The sequence below is a fragment of the Ammospiza nelsoni genome, chromosome 3 (genome assembly GCF_027579445.1).
Source record: "Ammospiza nelsoni isolate bAmmNel1 chromosome 3, bAmmNel1.pri, whole genome shotgun sequence".
Taxonomy (NCBI): domain Eukaryota; kingdom Metazoa; phylum Chordata; class Aves; order Passeriformes; family Passerellidae; genus Ammospiza; species Ammospiza nelsoni.
The window spans coordinates 115,003,827-115,027,487 of record NC_080635.1 but is presented as its reverse complement, the minus strand read 5'-3'; the positions used below and the strand labels follow the sequence as shown (position 1 = coordinate 115,027,487).

The window sequence follows — 23,661 nt, the reverse complement described above, 5'->3', positions numbered from 1 at the left end:
CGCAGGGACAGGGACACGGGGGCAGGGGGCGTGACAGGGGAGGGGACATGGGAGGGGAGCCGGGACCTCACCTGGCAGTGAGCAGTGAGTGGGGAGGGGACCAGTGTGGGGATGGCGACAGGGACAGAGCTTTAGAGGGGGCAGAAACGGGGGTCAGGGAGGGGGGACAGGGAGATTGGGATGGGGTCAGGTTGGAGATGGGAGTTCAGGGATGGGGGAGAAGAGATGGGAATGGGGTGGAGGGGTCAGGTTGGAGATGGGGTTCAGGGATGGGGGACAGAGAGGTGGCAATGGGGGGGGCAGGAATGGGATCAGGATGGGTTCTGATGGGATCAGGATGGGTTCTGATGGGATCAGATTGGGGTTCTGATGGAATCAGGACAGGGTTCTGATGGGATCAGGATGGGTTCTGATGGGATCAGGATGGGTTCTAATGGGATCAGGATGGGGTTCTGATGGAATCAGGTTGGGGTTCTGATGGGATCAGGTTGGGGTTCTGATGGAATCAGGTTGGGGTTCTGATGGGATCAGGGTGGGTTCTGATGGGATCAGGACGGGCTCTGATGGGATCAGGTTGGGGTTCTGATGGGATCAGGACGGGCTCTGATGGGATCAGGTTGGGGTTCTGATGGGATCAGGATGGGGCTCTGATGGGATCAGGATGGGGTTCTGATGGGATCAGGATGGGTTCTGATGGAATCAGGACAGGGTTCTGATGGGATCAGGTTGGGGTTCTGATGGGATCAGGGTGGGTTCTGATGGGATCAGGACGGGCTCTGATGGGATCAGGGTGGGTTCTGATGGAATCAGGACGGGATTCAGGCTTGGGGCGGGGGTCCAGGGTCGGGGCAGGAAGGGGGGGTCCCTGCGTCTCCCCTACGCTAGTGACACAAACCACTTCAGAGTATTTCCACGTGATGCACAAACAAGTCAAAAATTCACTGATCCAAATCCAACGTGCAAACAGAAAAGGGCCGGGGGGGCACCCAGCGCCCCCGGCCCCCGCGCGGCACGGCACGGCACGGCCCGGCCCCGCCCGGCACGGCCCGGCCCGGCACGGCCCCGCCGGCGGCGGCAGCGGCGGCAGCGGCGGCGCGGGGCCCGCGGCCGGGCAGCCCCGCCGCACCGGAGCCGGAGCCGGGCCCGGGCGCCTCACTCGGGGGACTCGGGTCCGCCTCTACCAGATGCCGCTCGACCGGCCCCCGGGGGGAGCGAGAATCCGGGCCGAGGCTCGTTTTGGAACGTGGTCATCGATCTGAGAACCTGCCGGACACACGGACGCTCGGACAGGGGCCCGGGGGGTGGGGACAGAGCCGGGACCCCCGGGAATGGGGGGCTCCGTGTGTGACCCCCCCGGCACCCCGGGACCGGGAATGGGGGGCTCCGTGTGTGACCCCCCCGGCACCCCGGGACCGGGAATGGGGGGCTCCGTGTGTGACCCCCCTGGCACCCCGGGACCGGGAATGGGGGGCTCTGTGTGACCCCCCCGGGACCGGAAATGGGGGGCTCTGTGTGACCCCCCTGGCACCCCGGGACCGGGAATGGGGGGCTCTGTGTGACCCCCGGCACCGCGGCTGTGCTGCAACATGAGACTGACCAGAGCTGACCACAGCTGACCAACACTGACCAGTCCTGACCAGAGCTGACCAGAACTGACCAGAGCTGACCAGCACTGACCAGTCCTGACCAACAGCGACCAGCACTGACCAGCGCTGACCAGAGCTGACCAACACTGACCAGTCCTGACCAATAGTGAGCAGCATTAACCGGCACTGGCCAGAACTGACCAACACTGACCAGTACTGACCAGAGCTGACCAACACTGACCAACACTGACCAGGGCTGACCGGCACTGACCAACGCTGACCAGAACTGACCAATACTGACCAGCACTGACCAGAGCTGACCAGCAGTGACCAGTGCTGGCATTCAGGTCGTCCCCCCCGTGCCCACGCTGTGCCCGAGGGCCAGAACCGCCGGTGCCAGCGGAGCCCCGAGCGGCGCTGCCCGGTACCGAGCCCCCGGTTCCGCGCGGGGAGGGGGCTCCCCCGGCTGGCACAGCCCCGGTGCCCCCAGCTGGCACAGCCCCGGTGCCCCCGGCCCGCCCCCCGCCCCCCAGCGCAGCCACAGGACGGACGGTGCCCGGAGGGGGGCGTGGGCCGGGGGCTGCAGCTGGGGCTGGGGGCTCCTCCCTGCTCTGCCACGGCCCCTGCCCGGGAGGGGCCTGGGGATGTTTGTTGGGGTACCCTGGGAGCGCCCTGCGGGGGGACAGTGGGGACAGCCCGGAGCAGGAGGGGGTGACAGGAGAGCCCTGGGGAGGGACACCTGCGGTGGCACCGGGGACACCCGGGGGGCAATGGGGACAGCCTGAAAGGTGGCGGGGGGCAATGGGGACACCCGGGGGGTGACAAGGGGCAATGGGGACAGCCTGGAGCAGGAGGGGGTGACAGGACAGCCCTGGGGAGGGACACCTGCGGTGGCACCGGGGACACCCGGGGGGCAATGGGGACAGCCTGAAAGGTGGCGGGGGACAATGGGGACACCCGGGGGGTGACAAGGGGCAACGGGGACAGCCTGGAGCAGGAGGGGGTGACAGGACAGCCCTAGAGAGGGATGGTGGGACACCTGCGGTGGCACCGGGGACACCCGGGAGGTGACGGGGGGCAATGGGGACACCCGGGGGGGTGACAGGACAGCCTTAGAGAGGGATGGTGGGACACCTGCGGTGGCACCGGGGACACCCGGGGGGCAATGGGGACAGCCTGAAAGGTGACGGGGGGCAATGGGGACACCCGAGGGGTGACAAGGGGCAATGGGGACAGCCTGGAGCAGGAGGGGGTGACAGGACAGCCCTGGGGAGGGACACCTGCGGTGGCACCGGGGACACCCGGGGGGCAATGGGGACAGCCTGAAAGGTGGCGGGGGACAATGGGGACACCCGGGGGGTGACAAGGGGCAATGGGGACAGCCTGGAGCAGGAGGGGGTGACAGGACAGCCCTGGGGAGGGACACCTGCGGTGGCACCGGGGACACCCGGGGGGTGATGGGGGGCGATGGGGACACCTGCAGTGGCAATGGGGACATCTGGGAAGTGACGGGGGGCGATGGGGACACCCGGGGGGGTGACAGGACAGCCCTAGAGAGGGATGGAGGGACACCTGCGGTGGCACCGGGGACATCCGGGAGGTGACAAGGGACAACGGGGACGCCCCGGGGAGGTGACAAGCGCCCGGCGGGGGCACCGGGCAGGGCTGCGGGCCCGCTCTTACCGGACAGGCTGAAGCTGGACTCGTGCAGGTCCCGCATGCCCCCGTGTCGCGTGGCCGGCCGGGTGGGCGTATCGGCCAGCGGCGTCCCCGTCTCTTTTTTGCCGGCATGCACGACCACGGCCACGTCCCCCAGGTACGGGGTGCGGTCCACGGCCCGCAGCTTCAAATTCTGCCGGGAGCGAGAGGAGAGAGCGGAGAGAGAGCGGAGAGAGAGCGGAGAGAGCGTCAGCCGGGCCGGGCGCGGGCTTTGGGTGCGGGGTGCCAGGGATGCCAGGGGTGCCAGGCGTGCCAGGGGTGCCAGGGCCGGGGTGCCAGGGGTGCCAGGGCCGGGCGGGGCGGGGGGCTCGGGCCGGGCCATGCTGGGGCTGGGGAGGGGGCTGCGATGGGGAGGGGGTGCTCGGAGGCCTGGGGGGGCTGGGGGGGATCCGGGTGCAAAGCAGAGCAGGGACAGGAGCAGGGGCTGGGGGAGGTGGGGGGCCCTGGCAGAGCAGCCCCGAGCCCCGTGCCCCCGGCGGAACCGAGCCGAGCCGAGCCGAGCCAAGCAAAGCAAAGCAAAGCCAAACCGAGCCAAACTGAGCCAAGCCAAGCCAAGCCAAGCCAAGGCCATGCAATGCCCTGCTGCCCCCACAGCCACCCAGAGCTCCCGAGAAGTGCCCCAGTGCTGGCCAAGCCTTCCTGTGAGCTGCGCCCTTCCCACGCTGTCCCCAACCTGTCCCCTTCCCTGTGATGTCCCAGCATCACACCTCACTGTCCCCAGCCCGTCCCCCACAGCCCCAGCGCGGGCACGGGGGGTGGCAGAGCAGCCGGGTGTCACCACGGCAGCCCCAGGGATGTGTCCCTGTCCCGGTGTCACCACGGCAGCCCCAGAGATGTGTCCCTGTCCCGGTGTCACCACGGCAGCCCCAGAGATGTGTCCCTGTCCCGGTGTCACCACGGCAGCCCCAGGGACGTGTCCCTGTCCCGGTGTCACCACGGCAGCCCCAGGGACGTGTCCCTGTCCCGGTGTCACCATGAGCTGCGGGGCTGCCCCGGGACAGCCAGCAAAGGGCACAGCCTGGGCCAGGGCACAGTGAGCCCTGGTGCCTTGGAACGGCCATGGGCCATGCACGGGTGGGGACAAGTGTCCCAAGTGTCCCCTGCAGTGCCACGGCGCTGGCAAGGACCAGGGGAGTGTCCTGTGTCACACGCTGACCCGCAGGGACCCGGCTCTGTGCTCCTGGCACGGCGTGGCACCGCCTGGCACAGAGCCTCCTCTGGCACTGCCACTGTCCCCTCCAGCAGCCAGCACGGTGCAGCCCTGTCCCTCACGGTGGCATTGCTCCAGCACAGCGATGGCACTGCTATGGCATGGCCGTGGCATGGTTATGGCGCTGCTCTGGCACAGCCACAGCACAGCCCTGGCACTGCTCTGGCACTGCTCTGGCACAGCCATGGCACAACTATGGCGCCGCTCTGGCACAGCCCCAGCACCACTCTGGCACGGCCACTGCACTGCTCTGGCACGGCACAGCCACGGCACAGCCCTGGCACTGCTCTGGCACAGCCACAGCACTGCTTTGGCATGGCCATGGCATCGCTCTAGTAGTGCCCCGTCACAGCCCCATCCCGGGCAGCTCTGCCCCCCGTACCTTCTCGCGCTGCACGAGTTTCTTGTAGGCCACGTCGGGGAAGGAGCGCAGCGGGCAGAACTTGCCGGTGCCCTCGGCGCACATGAAGACGCCGTTCTCGTAGACCACGCGCCCGCGGCTGATGGTGACCAGGGGCACGCCGTGGCACCGCATGTTCTCGTACAGGTTGATGTCCCCGCCCTGCACCTGCGTGCTGGCAGACACCGTCCTGGACACGGGGACACGGGGACACGGGGCTGTCACCGCCTGTGGGGCACGGGGAGCGTCCCCAGCGTCCCCCCCAGCACGGGCTGCTGTTGTAGCATGGTTTTATTTCACAGGGTATGGTCTGATTTGTTGTTTGGTAGGTGTTTGGGTTTTTCCCCCTGATTTTGGAGCGACACAGAGGTTTATCTCTTCCCTACTTTTCTGCCCAGCTCCAAACCCCTTCCTCCTGCATCCAGCTGTTAACCCCTCCTGTCCCAAGCAGTTTTCCTCTCCTGTGTCCCCTGCCCTTGTGTTCCACCCCCAGTTCTCCTGATTAGTTGATCATTGTATCCCCCCCTGAGACCCGTCCCCATGTCGCGGACATCTTCTGTGAAAACCCTTTTCTTTAGGAGTTTTCCCCCTGCGAAGCTGAGGGGCCTCAGGAACAAAGTGTGAATGAATGGTTATCTGCTGCTGTGGGATGCAACAGCTGCATCTGTGATTGGTCTCGTGTGGATGTTTGGAATTAGTGACCAGTCACGGCAGAGCTGGCTCTCTCTCTCTGTCCGAGCCACAGACCTTTGTTTTTGTTCCATTCTATTCTCAGCTTAGCCAGCCTTCTGAGATGAAACTTTTCCCTCTATTCTTTTTAGTATAGTTTAAATGTAATGTATGTAATAAAATAATAAATCAGCCTTCTGAAACATGGAGTCAGATCCTCGTCCCTTCCCTCACCTGGAAACCCCTGTGAACACTGTCACATCCCCCCTTACAAGGTGTTGTTTGCCCCCAGCTCATTGCCTGGGACCCTGAGACTCGGGGAGTGTGATGTGACCGTGGTCACAAGGGTTTTGAGGTGAAGAGAGAGGCGAGAATGTTGATTCTATGGTCAGAAGGATTGATTTATTATTTTATGATATATATATAACATTATAACTATACTAAAAAGAATAGAAAGAAAGTTCTCAGAAGGCTAGCTAAGCTAAGAATGGAAAAAAAATTAATAACAAAGTTCTGTGTCTGAGCAGAGAGCGAGAGCAGCTCTGCCGTGAGTGGTCAGTAAATCCAAACATCCACAGGAGACCAATCACGGATCCACCTGTGGCATTCCTCAGCAGCAGATAACCATCGCTTACATTTGTTGCTGAAACTTCTCAGCTTCAGCAGGAAAAAATCCTAAGAAAGGATTTTATTGAAAAGGTGTTCTGTGACAGCGTAACACCAAATAAAGGAACCCGGTGCCGCCCCAGTGTTCTGTGCCGTCCCTTTGTTCTGCGTTGCTGGGATCCCGCTGGGCCCCAAAAGGGGCACTGCCACCCCCTGCCCACGCTGCCACCACCCGGCAGGGACGTGCCGCCGGCTGCACCTACTTGGTGGCCTCGGGGTCCCAGACCACGACGTCGGCGTCGGCGCCGGGGATGATGCGGCCCTTGCGCGGGTACAGGTTGTGCAGCTTGGCGGCGTTGGAGCTGGTCACGGCCACGAAGCGGTTCTCGTCCATCTTGCCCCCCACCTGGCACCGCAGCGGGGTCAGGACTTGGGGGGCTGCGGGGCTCCCTGTCACCCCCCAGTGCCCCCAAGATCCCAGGGGTCCCCCAAAATCCCAGGCGTGCTGCGGGGTCAGGATCCTCGCCAGGGCAGCTCTGGGGAGCTCCGTGCCCGCCACCCTCGTGCCCATCCCATGGTGGGATGCCCCATCCAGCAGGGAACCCCAGCCCCATGCCCAGGCCAGCTCTGGGGAGCTCTGTGCCCTTGTGCCAGGGGGACACAGCCCATGGTGGGATGCCCCATCCAGCACCAGCTTCATGCCCAAGCCAGCTCTAGGGAGCTCCTTGCTCACCACCCTTGTGCCAGGGGGGCACAGCCCATGGTGGGATGCCCCACCCAGCAGGGAACCCCAGCCCCATGCCCAGGCCGGTTCTGAGGGTGCCAGGGGGGCATACCCCATGGTGGGATGTCACATCCAGCAGGGTCCCCGTGAGCCCCCAGCACCAGCCCTGTGCCCAGGCCCCACTGGGGAGCTCCATGCCCGCCACCCTCGTGCCCATCCCATGGTGGGATGCCCCATCCAGCAGGGTCCCCGTGAGCCCCAGCACAGCCCTGTGCCCAGCCCTACCACGCCACGCTCCCAGATGATGTTCATGCGGTCCTGCACGCCGCTGACGCCGTGGGGGATCTTGGTGAAGTCCTCCTTGCCCATGGCCTTCTGCTTGGTGCTGAAGGGCCGGTGGTCCGAGGCCACGACGTTCAACGTGTCACTGCGGGGGCACGGCAGGCTGGGGGTGGCACTGCCAGGGGCGCCTGGGGTGCCCGGGGAGCCTGGGACTAGGGGAATGGGGTACCCCTGCCATGGGGTGCCCAGGGAACTCAGGGAATGGGGCACCCACACTATGGGGTGCCCAGGGAGCTCAGGACTTGGGGAATGGGGTACCCCTGCCATGGGGTGCCCAGGACTCGGGGAATGGGGTACCCCTGCCATGGGTTGCCGAGGGAATGGGTTAGGGTTAGGGGATTGGGCACACCCAGGGGCAGAGATTGGGCACACCCAGGGGCAGAGATTGGGCACACCCGGGGCAGGTTCAGGGTGCCCAGGGCAGGGATTGGGCACACCCGGGGCAGGTTCAGGGTGCCCAGGGCAGTTTGGCACACCCGGGGCAGGGATTGGGCACACCCGGGGCAGTTCGGCACACCCAGGGCAGGGATTGGGCACACCCGGGGCAGTTCGGCACACCTGGGGCAGGGATTGGGCACACCCGGGGCAGGTTCAGGATACCCAGGGCAGGGATTGGGCACACCCGGGGCAGTTCGGCACACCCGGGGCAGGGATTGGGCACACCCGGGGCAGGTTCAGGGTACCCAGGGCAGGGATTGGGCACACCCGGGGCAGGTTCAGGGCGCCCAGGGCAGGGATTGGGCACACCCGGGGCAGGTTCAGGGTGCCCAGGGCAGTTCGGCACACCCAGGGCAGGGATTGGGCACACCCGGGGCAGGTTCAGGGCGCCCAGGGCAGGGATTGGGCACACCCGGGGCAGGTTCAGGGCGCCCAGGGCAGGCAGGTTGGCACCCCGGCAGGCTCACTTGGCGAGCAGGCTCATGAGGTAGGCAGAGGTGTTGGTGTCCAGGCGCAGCGGCGGCACGGTGACGTAGGCGGCGGCGTGGAACCAGTCCTGGTGGTAGTAGTGCAGCCCGGTGAGCGTGGCGTGCGCCGTGGTGGTCTCTGCGTACACCACCTTCCCTGCGGGGAGGCACGCGTGGGCACGGGGCTGTGCCAGGCACGCCGGGCACTGCCTGGGGCCTGTGGTACCCGCGGGGCAGGAGCCCTGTGTGCTGTGTGTGAGCTGTGTGTGAGCTGCGTGTGCTCGGGTGTGTGACCTGTGTGTGCTCAGGTGTGTGTGTGCTATGTGTCCCCTGTGTGACCTGTGTGTGACCTGTGTGTGCTCAGGTGTGTGTGACCTGTGGGACCCGTGTGTGACCTGTGTGTGCTCAGATCTGTGTTCTGCGTGTGCTCAGGTGTGTGACCTGTGTGACCTGTGTGCGCTCAGATCTGTGTTCTGCGTGTGCTCAGGTGTGTGATCTGCGTGTGCTCAGGTGTGTGTTCTGCGTGTGCTCAGGTGTGTGATCTGCGTGTGCTCAGGTGTGTGTTCTGCGTGTGCTCAGGTGTGTGACCTGTGTGTGCTCAGATCTGTGTTCTGTGTGTGCTCAGGTGTGTGACCTGTGGGACCTGTGTGTGTCTGGTGTGTGCTCACATGTGTGACCTGTGTGTCCCCTGCGTGCTCACATGTGTGACCTGTGCGCGTCCTGTGTGTGTCTCATGTGTGTGCAGGTGTGTGACCCACATGTGTCCTGTGAGCACTCAGGTGTGTGTCACCCGTGTGTTACCTGTGCGTGTCCCCTGTGTGCCCATGTGTCTGTGCTCACATGTGTGACCTGTACGTGACCTGTGCGTGTCCCCTGTGTGCTCACATGCGTGTCCCCTGTGTGTCCTGTCTGTGTCCCCTGTGCTCTCATGTGTGTGCGCTCACATGCGTGTCCCCTATGTGTCCCCTGGGTACAAGCAGAGCTGGGGGCCCAGGTGTGCTCACCTGAGTTCCTGTGTCTGTGTGTCTGCCCATGTCTGTGTATGCCCGTGTCTGTCTGTCCGTGCCCACGTCCATCTGTCTGTCCGTGCCCATGTCTGCCTGTGTGTCTGTCCGTGCCCGTGTGTCTCCACCTGCCCGCAGCCCCACACTCCACGCCCATACCCCCCTCTCCCCCCAGCCCAGGTGTGAGCCGTGTCCGTGGGGTTTCCTGTGCCCCCCAAGGGGTGCCCCTTGCCCACGGCTGTGCTGGGCAGGGAGGTCCCCCCCGTGTCCCCCGATTGTGTCCCCTACCCTGCATCTTGGCAGCGGCAATGACGTCCCCCGTGTCCTCCCATGTCCCCCATGTCCCTCCTGTGTCTCCCCATGTCCCCTACCCTGCATCTTGGCAGCGGCAATGACATCCCCCGTGTCCCCCCCGTGTCCTCCCCGTGTCCCCCGTGTCCCCCCGTGTCCCCTACCCTGCATCTTGGCAGCGGCAATGACATCCCCCGTGTCCTCCCATGTCCCCCCTGTGTCCCCCCATGTTCCCCCCGTGTCCTCCCGTGTCCCCTACCCTGCATCTTGGCAGCAGCAATGACATCCCCCGTGTCCCCCCGTGTCCCCCATGTCCCCCCTGTGTCCCCCCCGTGTCCTCCCGTGTCCCCTACCCTGCATCTTGGCAGCAGCAATGACATCCCCCGTGTCCCCCCGTGTCCCCCATGTCCCCCCTGTGTCCCCCCATGTCCCCCCCGTGTCCCCTACCCTGCATCTTGGCAGCGGCGATGACGTTCCCCATGTCCCCCCGTGTCCCCTCTGTGTCCCCGCTGTGTCCCCCCATGTCCACCCCGTGTCCCCCGATTGTGTCCCCTACCCTGCATCTTGGCAGCGGCAATGACATCCCCCGTGTCCCCCCGTGTCCCCCCTGTGTCCCCCCATGTCCCCCCCGTGTCCCCTACCCTGCATCTTGGCGGCGGCGATGACGTCCCCCGCGGACATGCTGGACACGTTCACCAGGTACACGGGGCAGTGGGTCTGCACACAGGGGGTCACTGGCACTGTCCCCACGGCACCCAGCCCCCCGGGGGGCACGGGGACCCCCACAGGACAGGGACAGCCCCCCACGCTCGGGACACTCACCCGGTTGGCGATGGTGATGACACGGTGCGTGGCCTCGGCCTCCAGCTGCAGGGACAGCAACGGTGACACGGTGACACACGCCGGTGGCGCCACAGGGACGGGCAGCGATGCCCCGGCCCGTGCCAGCCCACCCCAGCGGCACCCGCCATCACCCACCTCCTCGGGCCGGCTGATCTCGATGCCCTCGGGCCCCGTGATGCCCAGGTCCAGCGCTTCCTTGGCTCCCTGCGGATTTGGGGGGTCAGGGCGGCACAGGGGGGTCGGGCCGGGTGCCCGCCGCCCCCGCGCCCCCTCACCTCGGCCACCAGCTCGCCGTTCTCGGCGTGCACGCGGGCGATGGCGCCGATGTCGCGGCAGGCGCGCAGCGCCTGGTACAGCTCGCTGTCCCGCAGCATGTACAGCTCCTTGTAGGCCATGAACATCTGGAACGAGTTCACGCCCTTCTCCCGCACCAGCGTCTCCATCTCCGCCTTCACCTGCGGGGCAGCGGGCTCAGGGGGGGCTCACCCCGCCGGGGGCGCCCGGGGACGCGGCACGGGGATTTGGGGGTGACGCGGGCGGTGACAGACGCCGGAGGGGGGGTCGGGCCGGGGTCTCCGCGCGGCACAGCCGGGAGCCGGCTCCGATCCCCCCGCGGCAGCTGCGAGGGGATCGCGGCGCTGAGCGCGCCGTGGGACGGGGGCTGCTCACCCACCCCGCCCGCCGCCCCCGGGGGGTCCTGCTGCGGGCCGGGGTCCCCCCGGGCTCGGAGCGGCAGCGGCAGCAGCGCCTTCCCTGCCCCACAGAGACCCCCTTGTCCCGGGGCACCCCCGAGCCCCTGCCCCGCTGAGCCCGGCTCAGGGCAGCTCAAAAGGCGTCCTGGGGGCTCAGCCCACCCCCATGATCGGGCGGATAATGGGATCAGGGGGCCGGGAATTACCCCGGCAGCTGCTCCCGCCCGTGCCCGCTCACCTTGGGCGCCCACCAGGTGATGCCCATGTGCAGGGCGTAGTCGCAGCACACCTTGGGGTCGGCCAGGCTGCGGCACTTCTCGTAGGCGTCCAGCAGCGACGTGTCCTTGTCGGGCAGGACGTGCCCGATGATCATCGTCGTGCCCCCCACCAGCGCTGCCTGCACGGGGGGCACAGGGGCCGCGGTGGGGGTGAGGGCTCATCCCCCGGGCCTGCCCGCGGCCAGGGGAGCTGCCAGGTGTGCCCAGGCCACGTTCGGGCATTGCCCACAGCCAGGGGAGCTGCCAGGTGTGCCCGGGCCACGTTCAGGCATTGTCCGCGGCCAGGGGAGCTGCCAGGTGTGCCCGGGCCACGTTCGGGCATTGCCCACAGCCAGGGGAGCTGCCAGGTGTGCCCGGGCCACGTTCGGGCATTGCCCACAGCCTTGGGGGGGTGCTGGCTGCAGACAGGGACCCCCGCGTCCCCCTGGCCCCGCCAATGGCTGCCCCTGTGCAGCAGCACATCTGGGCGCACGGCACATCTGGAGAGCCCCATCCTGCCATGCCGGGGCACCCACTGTGCCCCCAGCCCCGCCGCTGGGTTTGGGGTGCTGAGGGAGCCCCGGGTGGGTTTGGGGTGCTGAGGGAGCCCCAGCACAGAGCCCAGGGTGGGTTTGGGGTTCTCAGGGTCCCCAAGCACAGAGCCCAGGGTGGGTTTGGGGCCGCTGGGAGCCCCCCCGTTGCCGTGCCCGTGGGCGGCAGGGCAGGCGCGGTGGCCCCGCCGCTGTCCCCGGCTCACCCCGCCCCGCTAATCCCCAAAGCTCCTTTGCCCACGGGCGCTCTCGGGAGGAGCTGCCGGCCTGGCGCTGCCGCGAGCGGGGGACAGGGACACGGAGCGGGGCTGGCATGTGGCACCCGTGGGCATTGCACGGGGCCCTTCCACCGAACCGGACCCTTCTCCTAGAACGTTCTAATAACGACTCCCGCTCTTAACATAATGCAATTAATATAACATAATTAACACAATATAATTGAACTATACCCTAATTTAACATAACTTTTACCTACGACACCACCAGCACAGCGCTGAGCCCCCTGCCCGGGGACACCGAGCACAGCCTGGGGACAGCCTGGGGACAGCCTGGGGACAGGCACGGCCAGCGCCGGCCTGGCACAATGGCCGCTCTGTGTGGGCACCGGGGACAGCGGGACAGGCCGCAGGGACAATCCTGGGCCGGCCCAAGCAGCGACACTCGGCGCACGGTGACACCGGCACGGGGAGGCGGCCGAGCTGGCACAGGGCGCCACGGCCCGGCACGGGAGGAGGGGACGTGACGCGCGGGGACGCGGGCACACAACGGCCCCGCGGAGCAGCCCGGGCAGGGCAGGGCACGGCTCGGGGCTACCTTGGTGCCGTGGTAGAAGTCATCGACGCAGGTGGCGTTCATGAAGGTTTGGTGGAAGTGGGTGCTGGTGTCGATGCCCCCGGGGATGACGAGCTTGCCGGTGGCGTCGATGACCTTGGCGCCGCCGGGGATCATCAGCTCGCGGCCCACCTGCTGGATGATGCCGTTCTCGATGTACACGTCGGCCTCCAGCGTGCAGTCGTCGTTGACCACCTTGCCGCCCTTGATCAGGATCCGCACGGTGGCCGCGTTGGCCATCATGGTGCTGCGGGCACGGGGCGGCGGGGTGAGCGCCGGGAACGGGGGCACCGCGCTGCCCACCCTGCGCCGCCCGCACCGCGCCCGGAGGTGCCCCCCGGGGCTGGCACGGGGCCGAGCCCGCGGCCGTGCGTCCCGCACGGGCCGTGGGGATGGATTATCCCGGGAAATCCGCGCAGAGGAGGGGCTGGCACGGGGCTGGGGCCGCCTCCGTGCCGGGGACCCGCTGCGGGCACTGCGGGCTGCACCCCGCCAGCGCCAACCCCCTGGAGATGCTGAGCGGGGCTGCCAGAGCCCCTCTGTGCCACCCTGCACTGCCAGTGCCACCCACCCTGCCACCCTGCACCGCCAGCGTCACCCCCCTGCAGCACCTGAGCAGGGCTGCCCATCCCTGCCACCCTGCCAGTGCCACTGCCGGCGCCTGCCACCCTGCACTGCCAGTGCCGCCTGTGCCATGGAGACATGGCTGTGTGCCCCCACACCCAGGGCACGCTGCCCACCGTGTCCCTGTGAGTGCCCAGGACTGGCACGGACGGCTCCAGAGCTGGCATCACTCGCTGGGGGCTCTGCCCACTGCCCCATGAGGTGCCAGCTCTGCCAGAGACCCAGCACAGCCTGAGCCCCCGGCAGGGAGGGGCAGCCCCAGCCACCATCAATAAACTCAATAAATCCTTTGGTGAAGGTCAAACACCATCGACCCGCCAGAGCAGGGACAGCAGTGCCAGCTGTGCCCACCCGGGGGGCATCAGGTGGGCTGGGACCCCCCCAGAGCCCCCAGAGCAGCAGAGACCCACGGAGAGACCCACGGAGAGACCCCTGCCCCTCTGTGCCCACTGCAGGGACCCCTGCACCAGGCAGAGCCCCTGGCACCCACACGGGCAGCGTGGGGCACTCTGGCATGACTGGCACGGTGCTGGCACTGGGCAGTGCTGTGGGAACCGCCCCTGGTGCCCACCCAGCCCCTGGCACAGCCCCACTGGAGCCAGAACCGAGCTGGGGGCACAGGCTGCTGCTGCTGCTGGGTGCCAGGCGGTGTCTGGTGCCGCCACAGCCCCTCAGGAGGGCACTGGGACTGGCACAGGGCTCTGAAGGGACCGTCCCGAGCCGTGCCAGGGCTCTGCAGCACCTGCTGGGCACAGATGGCTCCCGAGGCTGGGCTGGCAGCTGGGCATCCCGGGCTGGCACAGCTGCAGGGAGGGGACAGGGGCCCAGCGACCAGCACAGCTGCACCGGGAGGGTTCAGCAGCCCCTCCCGGCCCAGCCCCTGCCCCCGGCGATCCCGGTGCCAGCTGGAGCCGTGCCCGGTGCCCTCACCCCGCACAGAGCAGCGGCAGCTGCCGGCTCGGGCAGGCGGCCCCCGCTCGGGAATGTCACCGGCACGCACAGCTGTGACACCGCTCCAGGGACACCGGGGCACCGGGGCAGGTGGCACCGACCCCGTGCGGCGTGCCAGGCCGCTGTGGCACGCTGGGCACGGTGCCCCCGGCTCTGCCTGGCACGCGGGGAAGCTGCTGCCCCACACCAGGGGTGTGCCAGGGGACACCTGGGACACCGGGGCTGCACTGGGGGGGACAAGGGGGTGACAGGGACAAGGGGTCACCCAACTCTGAGCCCCCACACCGACACCAGGGGCACGACACGGGGGCAGGGATCGGCCTGGGTGGGGTGAGAGCAGAGGGGACGAGCTGTGCCAGGGTGGCACCGTGGGGCACGATGGCGCTGCCAGCCCTGGGAGCCCAGGGCAGGGCTGGGGGTGCAGGAGGGGCACAGGGAGGGGTGGCACAGAGCAGAGGGAAGGACGGAGCAGGCAGCACGGGGCAGCCCGAGATGAAAGCAGAGCTGTGCCCAGGGTGGCACCATGGGGCACATGGGCCCTGCGAGCCCCTGGGAGCTCAGGGCAGGGGATGCAGGAGGGGTTCAGGGACGGATGGCACGGGGCAGGGAAGGGTGGCACAGTGCAGGGAGGGATGGCACAGGGCAGGGAGGGATGGCACGGGGCAGGGAGGGGTGGCACGGGGCAGGGAGGGATGGCACGGGGCAGGGAGGGATGGCACGGTGCAGGGAAGGGTGGCACGGTGCAGGAGGGGTTCAGGGAGGGCTGGCACGGCTCAGGGAGGGCTGGCACGGTGCAGAGGCAGGGCTGGAGCAGGCAGCACGTGGCAGCCCGAGATGAAAGCAGAGCCGCGCTGACGGATCTGGAGCACACAGAGCGACTGCCAGCGGTGCCGCAGCACCGGGCACCGTGACACCCCCGGCACGGGGAGGGCGGGAGGGGCGTGGGCACGGCCCGGGGGGCGTGGGGCTGCCAGGGGCACCGGGCACGAGCGTGGGCCGGCCACGGAGCACAGAGAGGAGCCGGCAGCCGCACACGCTGCCCGCGGCCGGCGCGGAGCCGCCCACGCCGCTGCCACCCCGCCGCCCTCGTGCCACCGCTCCGGGCACCTCTGCCGCCCTGTGCCAGCCACCCCTGGCGCTGCCCCGACGTCCCCACGCCGCCGGGGCCGTGCCCAACGCTGAATACCCACAATGGCCCGCCTGGCACACGGATGCTCCCATTTCCCCTTGACTATCCCCAGGTCACACCCAGCGCTCCCACTGCTCACACCGGTGACCCCCAAGCTCACACCGGGCATCCCCAGGGGCTCCGTCCCGCTGTCCCCCTGCCCACGGCGCCAGCCTGGCACCGGCCCCGGTGGCGCCGGGGCCGCGTCCCGCGTTCCAGCCGGCGCTGCGGCGGTGGCACGGCCGGCACCGGCCGGAGCCTGGTGCCAGCCAGCGGGCCCCGGGCAGGGCAGAGCCGCAGCGCCGGCGCCGGGGGGCACCGGGGGCGGCCCGGGACCCCCGCCCAGCCCGGCACGCAAAGCGGGGGCTCGCGGGGACGGCTGTGCCGCCGGGACAGCTGCGACCCCGCAGGACAAAGGGACCACCCCGGCCCGGCGGGGCTGCCGGGGGCACCTGTTGGGGTCGGGGCGGCCGCCGGGCCCGGCCTTTGTGCCGGGGCTGCCGCATCGTGCGGCGCGCCCAGCCGGGGGGCCCCCGCCGCCCCCCGCTTTTGTCTGCGCCGCCGAGACCCCACCGGGCCCGACCCCGCCCTGCGCCCGCCGCCCCCGGGGCTCCCCTTTGTCACGGTGCCCTCGGTGACCGCCGCGCCGCCGGCACCGACCGCGACCACCGCCCGTGGCCGGCCGGGGGTGGCGGCCGGGGGGGCACGGCTCGGAGCGCTGCCCCGGCGGGGGGGGCACCGAGCCCGGCCCGGCCCTGCCCGGCTCCGATCCGGTGTCGCTGTCCCGGTGCCGGAGGAGCTGCGGCGTCACCGAGCCACCGCCCCGGGAAGGACCGGGGATGGCGGCAGGAGGAGGAGGAGGAGGATGCTCCGTCAGAGCCGGGATGCTGCTGCGGCCGCTCCTCGTCCCCGCGGGCACCTTGGCCCGGCCCGGAACGGGCACGGAACGGGCACTGCGCGGCCACGCCCGAGCGGGCACGGGGCGCTGCGGAGGGTCCCGGTGCCGGCTGCGGGGACACGGGGGAGTCCCATCGCCGCTCCCGGGCCCCGTCACCGCCCGGCGCTGACCCCCGGGGCACTGCGGCAGAGGCCGGAGCGGCGGGCACCGGAACCGGGCTGCGGCCGAACGGGGGGGCCGGCCCGGGGGACCCCCGAGAGCCGGGCCCGGTGCGGGCGCTGGGCTGGGCCGGGCCCGGGCGCGGCTCGGGGGCGGTGCCGCTGCCGCGGGTCCGTTCCCGGAGCGCGATGCGGGCCGGGCGGGGGTCCCGGTGCGCGGTCCGGAGGCGCGGGGGGTCCCGGTCTCGCCGGCCCGGGGCGGCTCCGCAGACAAAGCCCGGGGCCGCCCAGCACAAAGGATGCTCGGAGCCGGGGCGGGGCCGCCCGGGAGACCCGGCGGAACAATGAGCCGGGCCCGGAGGGACCCCCGCCGCCCCTCGCCGCCCGCCGCCCCGGGGTCCGCGCTCCGCCGCGCCCCGGCACCTGCTGCTCCGCTCCCGGTCGCGACAGGGCGCCGAGAGCGACCGGGCCCGACCGAGGAGCAGCAGCCGTGCCCGGCATCGCACCGTGCCGGGGCGAACCCCTCGCGCTGTCGCGACACCACCGCCTGTCGCGACAGGTGTGTCGCCATGGGTGGGCGGCGGCCGCGCACAGCTTCTCTGCGCGGCGATTCCCGCGAAGCGCCCCGGGCGGGGACGGCGGGCGCTCCCCTCCATCCTCGCCCGTCCATTCACTCGCGCCTGCCGAGACGCGCGCACCTGTCGCGATTGTGCAGCCCGTCGCGATAACGAGCCAGGTCCGCAGGAGCGGGAAAGGAAAAGCCGAGCACGGTCCGGCGCGGCCCGACTCAGCCCGGCTCGGCTCACCCCAACCCAACCCAGCCCAGCCCAGCCCAGCCCAGCCCAGCCCGGCCCGCTCCGTTCCGATCCGATCCGATCCGGCCCGGTTCGGTTCGGTTCGGTTCGGTTCGGCCGGCCCCGGCCCCGCTGCGCCCCGCCGGTACCTCCCGCTCCGGTGCCGCTCCCGGTGCCGCTCCCGGTGCCGCTCCGGCCGCGATCGCCTCTCACCCGAACCTGCGCCACGGGGGCGGGGCCTGGCCGCGCCTGCACCAATCACCGCCCGCCCTGGCGCCGGGGGGCGGGGCCGAGCCCCCCAGCAGGGTGGGCTGCGCGCGGCCTGACTGACAGCCGGAGAGGGCGGGGCCAAGGCCCGGGGCTCCGCCCCCCGCCACCTGCACGCGCTGTTGCCGTGGTGACGGAGCGCGCGCGGATACCCCCGGTGACCCCGGGACCCCCCCGAGACACCCCCGGGACAACCCCGGGAACCACCCGGGACACCCCCGTGACACCCCCGGGACACCCCCGGGACATCCCCGTGACAACGTTGGACCCCCACTGGACCCCTCGTGATATCCCCGGGACCCCCCGTGACACCCCCGGGACCCCCCGTGACACCCCCGGGACAACCCGGGACCCCCACTGGACCCCTCCCCGGGAGCCCCCGAGAGCCCCCGTGACACCCCCGGGACACCCTCGGGACAGCCCCGTGACACGCCTGGACCCCCCCATGACACCCCTATGACACCCCCGGGACCCCCGTGGCACTCCTGGGACACCCCTAGGAACCCTTCAGGACGTCCCCGGGACACCCCCGGGACACCCCCGGACCCCCTCATGACAGCCCCGTGACACCCCTGGGACCCCCGGGACTTCCCCGGGACATCACTGTGACATCCCCGGTGACCCCTGGGAACCCTCGGGACATCCCCTGGACCCCCCCCGAGGCACCCCCGGGCCCCCTCTTGGGACCCTCGTGACACCCCTGGAACATTTCTGGGACACCCCTGGACCCCTAACAGTGCCTGGAAACACCCAGTGGTGCCCAGTCCATCCCAGTAACACCGGGCAGTGCCCAGCACAGCCCAGCATGCCCCACCAGCTGCCAGCCCTGGACTGTCCTGGTGGCCCCAGGAGCTCCTGGCACAGCCCCTCTCGGTGCCCTCAGGCTCCTGAGGTGTGGTGACAGGACAGAGGTGCTGTCCCCATCCTGCCCTGTGAGCAGCCTGGCACACTGCTGGTGGCACCGGACACTCACAGTGACAGATGTGGCACTTGGCTGTGGCGCAGCAGTGGGGACACGGGGCTGGGTCATGGGGCTGGGGGATCTCCTGCTTCATGCACATCCTAATGTCCACTTCCCATCCCATCCCATTATCCCATTATCCCGTTATCCCGTTATCCCATCCTATCCCATAATCCCATGCCATGCCATGCCATGCCATCCCATTGATCCCATGCCATCCCATTGATCCCATCCCATCCCATCCCATCATCCCATCCCATCATCCCATCCCATCCCATTATCCCATTATCCCGTTATCCCGTTATCCCATCCCATCCTATCCCATAATCCCATGCCATGCCATCCCATCCCATGCCATGCCATCCTATTGATCCCATGCCATCCCATGCCATCCCATGCCATCCCATGCCATCCCATCCCATCCTATCCCATAATCCCATTGATCCCATCCCATCCCATCCCATCCCATGCCATCCCATGCCATGCCATGCCATCCCATCCCATCCCATCCCATCCCATCCCATCCCATCCCATCCCATCCCATCCCATCCCATCCCATCCCATCCCATCCCATCATCCCACCCCAGTGGTGCCACCCTGTCCTTGGGCACTGCCTGGCTCTGCCAGGTCCTGTCCTGGGCACCCCCTTTGGTGTCTCTGGGGCTTTGCTGTCTCCCCTGTACTGGGGACACCAGGGACAAACATTCTGTCCCTGCCAGGACCCCCAGGTCCTTCCAGAGCCACCCCAGGACTGTCACTGCCAGGGGCTCTCTCTCCCCAGGGCAGAGGGTGGCATCTGTCCCTGTCCCTGTCATTTGTCCCTGTTGGTGCCTCCTCCAGCCAGGCTGGGCCCTGCTGCCCTTGGGCACAGGGACAGCTCTGCACAGGTCTGGTGACCACAGGCACAGATCTGGGTGGGAAGGGACCCCAAATCCCACCCAGTGCCAGCCCTGCCATGGCAGGGACACTGCCACTGTCCCAACCCCAGTGTCCAGCCTGGCCTTGGGCACTGCCAGGATCCAGGGGCAGCCCCAGCTGCTCTGGGTGATGCCTTGTGCAGGCTGAGCTGGAGCAGAGGCTGGGCAGAGCTAAAGAATCAAACAGGGATTTATTGAAAGCATCTCCTGCATGGATCCACCTTGGGCAGCACAAGGGCCCAGCCAGGGCTGCACCCAAGATGAACCAAACTGGTCCCAAAATGAACCCAAGATGAACCAAAATGGTCCCAAAATGAACCCAAGATGAACCAAAATGGTCCCAAAATGAACCCAAGATGAACCAAAATGGTCCCAAAATGGTCCCAAGATGAACCAAACTGGCCCCAAAATGCAGAACCAGGCACGGGGTCTGTCACTGGGATCAGTTCTGCTCCATTTGCACCTTGCAGTTCATTGTCCCATTCCAGCTTTAGCCCATGCAGTCCCATCCTTGTTTTTCTCTCTCCTGTTTGTGCTCCTGGGCTGAGATTTGGGTCATTTGTCCTTGGTGCCCAGCTGGAGCAGGAATTGTTTTGTGTCCCTGCTCTGTGCCCAGAGCTCAGCATCCCTGATATGAAACCCAGACCCACACACTAAAGCAGCACAGAACGTGAAAAACAGAAAAGCCAAACCTGAGGCACCATGGGCACCCTGTGCCAGGGCCTGCCCACCCTGCCAGGGCACAATTCCTCATTCCCAATCTCCCATCCAGCCCTGCCCTCTGGCACTGGGAGCCATTCCCTGGCTCCTGTCCCTCCATCCCTGTCCCCAGTCCCTCTGCAGCTCTCCTGGAGCCCCTTCAGGCCCTGCCAGGGGCTCTGAGCTCCCCCTGGATCCTTCTCCTCTCCAGGTGAGCACCCCCAGCTCTCCCAGCCTGGCTCCAGGGCTCTCTGGGCTCTGTCCAGCAGCTCCACGTGCTGCTGATGTTTGGCTCTGTTCAAATCCAATTAATGAGAGAAGCCTCTGCCTGAATGAAGCTGCAAATGAGACCAAAGCCAACAACGTGGATTTTACTTAACAATAAATGTGAGTTGCACAGTTCTCTTATTAATTAGCAGTCTACCATCCATTAGTTAAATTTGTCCTTTGCTTCTCATGCTAAGCAGTCGCATGCTCAGTGCTACTCTTCTCGTGCATCTTTTTGGGTCTCTGGGCCAGGGGTCAGTGGTGGCAATCTGCCCCTGCAGGAGCTGATTCAGCACATTTCCCCAGCTGTTTTATCAATTTCTTCCTCATTTTGGGGTTTCTGCCCAGTGCCCTCATGGCTGGTGAGTTCTTCATTCCTGGCATCCCCTCCCGGTGCCACATCCCTCCTCCCAGGCTTTGTTAGTGTGGGAGTGTTGGGGGTTAGGATGGTCGGGATGGATGGAAATGAGAGATCTCTGCAGCCAGGTGGTGGGATTTGGGGTTTATTGCAAAGGGCCCTGCTGGGATTTGGGGTTCATTGCAAAGGGCCCTGCTGGGATTTGGGGTTTATTGCAAAGGGCCCTGCTGGGATTTGGGGTTCAGTGCACAGGGCCTGGGTGCAGGGCCCTGCTGGGATTTGGGGTTTATTGCACAGGGCCTGGGTGCAGGGCCCTGCTGGGATTTGGGGTTCAGTGCACAGGGCCTGGGTGCAGGGCCCTGCTGGGAGCTGCAGCCACAGCTCAGAGCAGGCCCGAGAGAAGAGAGGGGGAGAGAGGATGGGAGGGTGAGAGAGTAAAAGCACAAGAGAGTAAAAGGGGTGAGAGAGTAAAAGGCAAGAGTTAAGAGGCAAGAGGGGCAAGAGCTAAGAGCTAAGAGAGTGAGGTCCCATTACAATACAACAAATCTTCTTCTGTGTTGAATATTCTGATTCTCACTAACCAATCTAGTACAAGATACAAATTCTACAGCTTTTACATACAGCCTATAAGAATCACTACATTACCACACTGTGTTACATTTTAAACCCTACAAACTCCTCTTTGGGCCCTTCTGCCAAGCTGCAGGGTCTGCTCTGACCCTTGGGCCTGTCTGCAAGCAGAGGGTGTTGTTCCATCACAAGGGGATCACCTTCAGCTGGCCATGCCATTGTTTTCCCGTTGTTCAGTAACTGAGGGATCTCAAAGCTTGCTTTCATTTCAATCTCACTTATAGTTTCCATATTCTCAAAATCTTTAGCCAGACAATCATATTGATAAGGCTTTCCTGTTCCATCTTCCCCAACAGTTAGCCCTCCCCAGGTGAGACATTATTGAATTTCCCTTCCTCACAGGTGAGACATTATTGAATTTACCTTCCTCACAGGTAAGACATTATTGAATTTACCTTCCCCACAGGTGAGACATTATTGAATTTACCTTCCCCACAGGTGAGACATTATTGAATTTACCTTCCCCACAGCAGCACCAGGGTGTGCAGCCCCAGTTCAGGTGTCCACAAGGCACATTTGGGGCGGCCACAGCTGCAGTCCCTGCCCTGGGCTGGTGTTTGTGCCTTGTGCAGGAGCAGCTGCTGCTCCCCTCATGCAGTGGGGAAATGCTGTCCCCACACATTAAACCAGGATGTGCCCACCAGACCTTGCCTCTCCCAGGCCTGGAACCTTCCTGTCAGGAATTCCTCCCTTCTGTGGCCCTGACAGGGCAGTAACAAATTCCTAATTACACTACAAACACTTCCTGGCCTGTCAGCTTTAGCCACACCACACTTTAAATACCTTAAAACTAATGATCTAAAATTACCCCTCGTGGGGTAATACATCTTTCATAGTTCTATTTCTCCAAAGTATCTAATCTTATTCACAAGACCATCCTTTAAAACTTATTTCTAGCTCAATTTCTCTCTCAACCATGTCAGTCTTATTCCATAACATTTCTCAGTCAACATTTCTGATCTCAAAGTTTACATACACACGATGTGAACCTTCTTTTATATTTTGAACATTTTCTGTAATTCCATTCCCCACATCTCCTCCCAAGGCTGCTCTTGAGTCCATCCATGCCCCAGCCCAGCACCAGCACTGGGTCTTTTTGTGCTTTTGTGCTTCACCAGAGCCCTGGAGAGCCTGGCAGTGCCCTGTGCCACCACCCCTGGCACGGCACAGGTCCCCAGGCTGTCACACCTGTCACTGACGCTGCTTGCCCACCCCATGCACACCCACCAGCCCCCTGGACCCTGCTCCGGGTCCCAGCACCTGGGGAGGCCCCAGGAGGCTCAGCTGCAGGGGAAACTGAGGCAGGAGCTGCACGGGGCAGTTTCCTGACCCACAGCTCACACTGTGGCAGAAATGGGGGTGCCCATTCAACCCCCAGCCCCGGGCTGCGCCAGCCCATGCTCCCAGTGCCCAGGGGAGCTGGGCACCATCCAGAGCTCCCACACCTGCGACTGAGACCCCTGGGAACCCTTTGCTCATTGGGAACACAAGGACCTCAGGGCTGGGACCCCACCCACGGGGACCCCCACCCACCCACCCACGGGGACCCCAGGGCTCTCCAGGGCTCCACAATCACCCAATTCCAGCACCTGCCAGGGCCCCACCAGGGACCCCAGGGCCCCACCAGACCTCCACAATCACCCCAATCCCACCTCCTGCCAGGACCCCCCCACACCCTGTGACTCCACCACAGCTTTGCATTTCAGCACCTGCACCGGGACCCCACTGCCCCCACAAGCCCCAAAGGCAGCAGGACCCCAAAGGCACCAGGACCTACTGGGACCCCACCATCATCAGGACCCCAAAGAAGGCACCAGGACCCCACTACCACCAGGACCTCAAGGGCACCAGCACCTGCCAGGACCCCACCATCACCAGGACCCCAAAGGCACCAGGACCTGCCAGGACCCCACTGTCCCCCCAGACCCCAAAGGCACCGGGATCCCAAAGGCACCAGGACCTTCCAGGACCCCACTACCACCAGGACCCCAAAGGCACCAGCACCTGCCAGGACCCCATGATCACCAGGACCCCAAAGGCACCGGGATCCCAAAGGCACCAGGACCTTCCAGGACCCCACTACCACCAGGACCCCAAAGGCAGCAGCACCTGCCAGGACCCCACCATCACCAGGACCCCAAAGGCAGCAGCACCTGCCAGGACCCCACACTATCACCAGGACCCCTTTAGCACCTGGATGTCCCCACCCACACCAGACAGACCACACAACCACACAGAGGTGTTTTTTTTTTTTCCTCTCTTTTTTTTTTTCCTCTTTTTTTCTCTTTTTTTTTTTTTTGCACAAAACAGGACATTTATTCAAGTGTTCTCCAGCACAA

At 66.2% G+C, this 23,661-nt stretch overlaps 2 protein-coding genes across 2 annotated transcripts; both read right to left on the bottom strand.

Moving 5' to 3' along the window:
* Positions 1-1,136: 1,136 nt before the first annotated feature.
* On the bottom strand, positions 1,137-12,873 carry DPYSL5 (dihydropyrimidinase like 5). The gene is made up of 12 exons (XM_059468129.1): positions 12,613-12,873; positions 11,230-11,388; positions 10,575-10,754; positions 10,435-10,503; positions 10,279-10,323; positions 10,098-10,173; positions 8,162-8,318; positions 7,200-7,341; positions 6,454-6,596; positions 4,898-5,105; positions 3,270-3,438; positions 1,137-1,263 (listed from the first exon to the last, which is right to left on the bottom strand). Exons 1-12 carry the CDS (start codon positions 12,871-12,873, stop codon positions 1,178-1,180), a joined length of 1,695 nt encoding a protein of 564 aa, XP_059324112.1. The 3' UTR covers positions 1,137-1,177.
* A 1,367-nt stretch (positions 12,874-14,240) lies between these two features.
* On the bottom strand, positions 14,241-17,000 carry LOC132070717 (collagen alpha-1(I) chain-like). The gene is made up of 2 exons (XM_059467705.1): positions 15,027-17,000; positions 14,241-14,432 (listed from the first exon to the last, which is right to left on the bottom strand). The coding sequence occupies exons 1-2, from the start codon at positions 16,998-17,000 to the stop codon at positions 14,241-14,243; spliced, it is 2,166 nt and encodes a 721-aa protein (XP_059323688.1).
* Positions 17,001-23,661: the final 6,661 nt, after the last annotated feature.

What these genes read in the sequence shown, in the direction of transcription:
- LOC132070717 (XM_059467705.1), bottom strand. Translation starts at nt 17,000, where the DNA reads ATGGCGACACACCTGTCGCGACAGGCGGTGGTGTCGCGACAGCGCGAG. An exon ending in CTTTCATCTCGGGCTGCCAC is followed by an intron (nt 14,433 to 15,026) that starts GTGCTGCCTGCT and finishes TGTCCCCCCCAG; the next exon opens with TGCAGCCCCGGTGTCCCAGG.
- DPYSL5 (XM_059468129.1), bottom strand. Translation starts at nt 12,873, where the DNA reads ATGATGGCCAACGCGGCCACCGTGCGGATCCTGATCAAGGGCGGCAAG. An exon ending in TCACCTGGTGGGCGCCCAAG is followed by an intron (nt 10,755 to 11,229) that starts GTGAGCGGGCAC and finishes GCTGCCCCGCAG; the next exon opens with GTGAAGGCGGAGATGGAGAC. An exon ending in CGCCGCCGCCAAGATGCAGG is followed by an intron (nt 8,319 to 10,097) that starts GTAGGGGACACG and finishes GCCTCCCCGCAG; the next exon opens with GGAAGGTGGTGTACGCAGAG.